Genomic DNA, 6,000 nt, shown 5'->3' with positions numbered 1-6,000 from the left:
ATAACTATATTGATTTCAAAGGGTCAGAGGACAGTTGACTGTCTGTTAAGCTGATCTACTGCAGCTTTTTCAAATACCTGTTTTATTTGTGGTAAGCAAAACCTGAAACATGATAATTTAGCAGGTATTTCATTCAGGGGTAAACTGCCCCAATTTAATTCTCACTAACTATAGGATACAGCAGATGTAGAAAAAAGTTATAAGGGATAACATGCTTAGTCTCTCCTTCTCTGTTCTCACTGGCCTTGGGGGCCTATAACTGCTTTAATTACAGTCATGATCATGAGCAATAAATTCTCCTCCCCCTTTTTTAAATATGAAATAATTGTTTCACCTGTACATTCCCTCACTTGGGAAAACTCGCTTTGCTGTCAATGGGAGTTTTGCTGGAGCAAAGACTAAGTCCTGGGAATCTGATCCTCCTGAATTTTAAGAAGAAATATCTAAATTTACAAAATGCAGTGACTGATGTGTTCTGGTAACTGCTTTAAAATATATCACAGTATTTTTTCTCAGTTTACAAGATTTTATTGTGCTAGTTTTGTCCTTTGAAGCATGCTTAAGGTCTTTATATCAAAGATCGTATGAATACCAATCCGTATGCTTCAGAAAAATGACCCAAGTTACATAACTAACTAGATTTTCACATATTGTTCAAACAACTTCATTGGCGATGTTTGTCATTTTGTGAAAGTTGTATGTGCTGCACAAGCATAGATATAGTATCGTCCTCATTTCTCCCCAACACTAGGAATCCTGAGAAGGGTTTTTCCGTTTCCATTCCCTCATTGATGAGGCTACTAACTCTGCTGCCACTCGAAGATCAGCTGCCTTTAATGCTGGATGTCCACTCTCTAGAAACACAGAATGATCATATTAGATTAGATTTGAAAATAAAGATCTATCATACAGCATGACCAAAACCGACCATTATGAGACAAGATTGATAACTTAAGTTGAACATACTGTCTCAACAATTGATATTTTGGCAGCTGGACTGAAAAATAAGTAAATAACAATTTTTGATCAAACAAACAAAAAAATCATTTTTCTTACTGAAATGAAAGAGTAAAACAAATTGGCAGTTGTAAGGAAACCAAAGGAATTGACACACTAGATCCCTGGAATGATTGATGCTGCCTGTGTCCTCCATTTATTCAATAATCCAGGTGTTATAGCTCTTTCCCAAGAGGCAGAGAATCCAGACTCAAGTTCTCCTTCTGCCAGATGAGCTTTGAACCCCTTGTTAGGCCCCAGCTCAAGTCTGGGTTCGTGCCCGGTATGCAAAGGCCAATAAAGATACCAGGGGTGAAAGTATAAAAAAGATTTATTGCTAGCAATAAAAGGTGCAAGTGGAATAATTTCACAAAACAAGCACAGCAGATATGCAATACTAAGCCCCTTATATACAAGAGTTTGAATCTTCATAAGCATCCTTGTTTGCTAATTGGTTATAAAGGAGTGACGCAAGGAGTTCTTTACTGAGCTTGTCTCTATACCTGTGTTTTAGCTATGTATCTCATTAACATACATATATGTTTCATTAGCATATATCTTCCCCGCCTAGGGGTGTGATTTTTAGTATTTTAATGAGCTCTTTGTTCCAGTACCTCTGATTCTGTTTTTGTTTTCAAGCTTCCTCTATCTAAGACTGTCTGCTCCTTATCATTGCAGATGGGCATTCATCACATAACATTCACTTTTGCTTAGGCTTTGCATAGTAGTTTCTAGGTCGAACCTTACACCCTTACTTAGGAAACAGAAAATGAAAATTGCAGAGTCATCAAGACTGCACTCCATCTCTAGGAATTTCCTTCTTTTATTTACTATGGGACAAGATTTTGCCTTGTGGTGGAGGACGAGACTGTCTTAACAAGTGTTTTCTTTCTTGTATATGCCAAATAAGAGACAAGCAGTATGACTACAGCTTCTTATATGCATTCAGTTTCTCTTGGAAGAGTTACTGCTCCCCCAGGAGAAACTACGAATGTACAGATGTTCAGGCTCTCTTCTGTAGAGTAAAAATGGCCACTCCAGGAGAAAAATAACTTGGGAACAACCAGGATTTTATATTACTATATTATATTTATCAGAGCTTCTCCTTGGTTGATCACTGGACTCATGCTCCAGCAGGAAGCACAACATATTCCCTTCATAATCCCTACATTGTGCTGCAGGGAAACACAGACTGACCATAGGCAGTCTGGGTCAACCAATTAGGGCTGCCCTTTGCACTATTGCCATCTGTCACCCAGAAGACTGAGAGCCTGCACATGTGTGCACAGGGGCCCCTGCAGGTGCACAGTGTCAGTACTGCAAGCTCTCCACTCTTTAGGGCCTCAACATTCGAATGTCTATACATGTGGCTCTGAGTAAGTTTCTCTATCAGGAGAACAAACATGGGAGAAGTATCCCAGAATATTTGAATGTGTGTACCCTGGGGAGTGCAGAACTGGGGAGGAGTGGAGCTAAACATGTGGAAGGGAAGGAGATGGATACATGGATACCCTTTATACCATTCATTTTAGGAGAGTCAGATAAATCCTGGAGGGGAGCAGTAATGAGGATATGGCTTCTACATGTTCAGATAGATTTTTTTCCCCCCTGACAAATTTATTTCTATTGAATCAGATCAGTAAGAATGGATGAGGAACCTAGTATTAGCCTCTTGATCTAAATCAAGTAGACACAGAATGTGTCATGTTTATTGGGCTGAGCAAACTAAGTTAATTTTTAAACAAATTCATGATAAGCAAAGGGAGACATTTTCTTGTATGCATGTATTTGTATCATATGAGTTATTGTATTGTATTGTATGCAGGATTGCTGTAGTATGTTTATAAACATAGTGCCTTAGCATCCCATAGCATCAACTAGCAATGCTTCGCACAGAGAATTTCTCTTTAAAAATATAACCATAATATGCAACTACGTTTCTGGAATGCATTTTGGTTTAATTTAAAATAAATACCATGTAGCACTTAATTGGCATTGTTTGGATAAATTCTAGGTTACCGTATGTGAATATAAATTTTTAGACTAGACTATTCAAAATAAGACCATGATGCTCATTAATTTATTGCAAAGTAAGAAAAAAAACTCCAAAAGCAATAAGACTCATCTTTTTCATCTTGTTAACATTTATATAAGTGAGAAAATGGCATTTCACTTACTTGAATACTTGAAGTCACAAGGGCTATTTATACCAGAAAATGTGTGGGACTGGGTCCCATATCCTTCCTCATAACCAGGGATCCAGGTTTTCCATTTGTCATGGAAAAATGAAATAGAACATGGATTTCTCATTTTAGCAGAGAAACTCATGGATTTGGCAGTTTTGCAATGAGCTCTCTGAAGGCTGGCAGAGTTCCAGCCTGCATGGGGCTGGGAGGGAGCAGGAGGAGGGCAGTCAGGCAGGGGGTACCATGTGCATATATATGCACATGGCTGCCAGGTAGTCTGGAAAGCACCTTCCAAATGTAAGTAGTGGGGGGGGGTTGAGGCCCCCATAGGGAGAAAATTGGCCATATCTGGGCCTGGGATTGCTGCCCAGCTGGGCAGTGCATTGGGTTTGGGGCCTGGGGCTCCAATACGCAGTCACAAGGCCCTGGTGGGAAGCAGGATGGAGTCACAGGTCAATTGTATGGGGGGCGGAGGGGTGGGGCTGGCTCCCCTCTGCTGTGTGCATTCCCAGGGGGGGAGAGGGGACCCGTGCCCCCCAGATCTGTGCACAGGCCAAGGGTAGGGCATGCTGCCCACTGCAGGCTCAAGCTCCTGCCCTGGTGCCCTCCCCAGGGGCCTCTGCAGCCCAGCAGGGGGGGGAGCTAGGTTGTGATTTGCTGCAGCAGCCACCACCAGAGTGAAGGGCACTGACAGGGTCAGCGGGCTGTGGGGGTGGGGGAGTGAGGGGCACAAGAAGCCATGGAGGGGAGCCATGGAGGGGAGTTTTCATGCCATAGGGGAGCCATGGAGGGGAGCTTTCATTTCAATCATACTTTTGGGGGGTTTATCAGAGAATCTGCATTTTTTTATCAGAGAAAACCAGGATCCCTGCTGATAACTTTTGGGCTTCATGTTTAAAAAAGGACGTGGGGAAATCAAAGAGATGCCAGAGGTGGGTGACAAAAAATGATAAAGGGCTTGGACAGTAAGTCATACAAGGAGAGGTTGAAGGATCTAAGCACATCAGAAAGGAATTTTACCCGCTATGATCAAATTGATATGGATTGTGAGGGTTTTTGCTTTCCTGTGTAATGGGGAGCATGGCCATCTTTCTGGGATCTCTTTAGCATATATTAGCAACTTTTGCAGCAGCAAGACATTGGCTGCTGTAGTTCCTCTGCTTTCCCTGTGGCAGGTTAAGATGCTTTCTTGGGTTTTGTGTCAGAGTTAACTGTGTAATTTTGCTAAGGGGCTAGAATAATGGATTTCTATAGGATGGGTTGGATAGGGATGTTCCTGCCTTAGGCCGGGGAATGAGCTAAAGGATCTCTCAAAGTCCCTTCTATCCTACTAGCCTACATAGGCATTAAAGGTAACCAGAATGAAAATGTTCCCCCAAAGTTTACAAAGCTGCTTTTTGCACTGTTTTCTTTTAAATCTAGACACCAATAAAACAACCTGCTCTATAGATTTTACAAAGGGAATCTATTCAGTTCCACAAAAGAAAACTCCCCTCTCACAGGTTGTCTATTTGCTGTTTTGTTAGTTTTCCCCTCTCAACTACATCCTAAATAGAGGTGGGAGTAACAGGAAGTCTCATCTGTAAAACAGGAAGGGAAGGGGGGCTGGAACTACTCCGAATAATCCAGTTAATGTGTTGATAACCAGTTTGCTGCACATGCCGTACCTGAATACTGAATATACTCCTTCTACGGCTTTCAAAACTGTTATCTGAACTATTTACAGATTTAACTATGCAGATACCCCTCAGCTTAGTGATTACCTCATAAAATATTCAAGAAATGATCATTATAAAGGTAATAGAAACAAACAATTGGCAAGAACATATACATTAGGCTTTCAAAGTATAACAAAAAGCTGCCACCACGACTTCAGTAGCAAAATAAAGAAGTCAGGAGGAGAACAACAACAGAAGGGATAAGAAAGAGAAGCAGCTGGAAGAAATAAGCAGGAAGCCCCAGAATGGAAACTGTTGGCAGGATCTGTGGAAAATAAACACATATCCATAGAATTGAACTGCATAAAACAGTCCATTACCAAATAAGGGTTGAAAAAAATATAAACATCATTTGTTACCACCTTCTAGTCTGTTAAAAATGGGGCTCTTGAGAGTTTTGAGATCAGTCCAAATAAGAATAATCACCACTTCTGAGAGGAATTGATTTGTAAATTCTCACGTTCTACTTGCTTTGTTGTGCTGCTGGGGCTCTTCCTGATGATTTAGTCTTGAACCCTTGATTATTTAAGAGAGGTTGTCGCCCCAACAGTCTCCTTACTTTGAGTAAGCGTTTGTGGCACCTTAAAGATTTTGCTGCTGAGATTTGTATTTATTTAGGATCTGATCTAAAATCTAAATTAGGTAGCTAAATGGGAGTTAGATGGAATTTAGCTGCCTAAGTCACAAGAAGTGATCCATGCGATCCAGACTGACCAGATTCCAAAGGCTGCAGAATCAATCAGTCACCTGAATTCATTTGACGCCTTCATTTTTGCGTGAAAAAAAATAATCTCGTGGCACCTAAATTTAAGATTCTGAACATGCTCATTTTGTGCACGCAGGTATCTAAGCCCCATTGTAATCCAGAGTGGAACTACCTCTATCAAAAACCTGCATTTACAACTGCCTTTAAAATTACTTCAAAACATTGAACAATTATCCTTCAGTATATAAAAAGCTACCCTAAGCCAGCCCGCCACAACATATACTTCCTTCTCAAGCCAAATGTGTGATAACTATACATGAATCTGTGCATGCATGCTAGGCAGGGTGGGCAGCTACTTTTTAATTTAAATCAAGAAGGGACAAGATATTGTCTT

The 6,000-nt window shown here is 40.8% G+C and overlaps 1 protein-coding gene across 1 annotated transcript in view; it reads right to left on the bottom strand.

Moving 5' to 3' along the window:
- Nucleotides 1-539: 539 nt before the first annotated feature.
- IQCM (IQ motif containing M) overlaps nucleotides 540-6,000 on the bottom strand; it is a 198,119-nt gene continuing 192,658 nt past the window's right edge. Inside the window, exon 12 of the mRNA XM_019478174.2 lies at nucleotides 540-854. Within this exon, the coding sequence (XP_019333719.1) occupies nucleotides 748-854 (107 nt within the window). The 3' untranslated portion in view covers nucleotides 540-747. The remainder of the gene's footprint in view (nucleotides 855-6,000) is intronic.

The sequence above is a fragment of the Alligator mississippiensis genome, chromosome 2 (assembly GCF_030867095.1).
Source record: "Alligator mississippiensis isolate rAllMis1 chromosome 2, rAllMis1, whole genome shotgun sequence".
Classification (NCBI taxonomy): domain Eukaryota; kingdom Metazoa; phylum Chordata; order Crocodylia; family Alligatoridae; genus Alligator; species Alligator mississippiensis.
The sequence above is the reverse complement of the archived record's forward strand: the minus strand, read 5'-3'. Positions and strand labels throughout refer to the sequence as shown.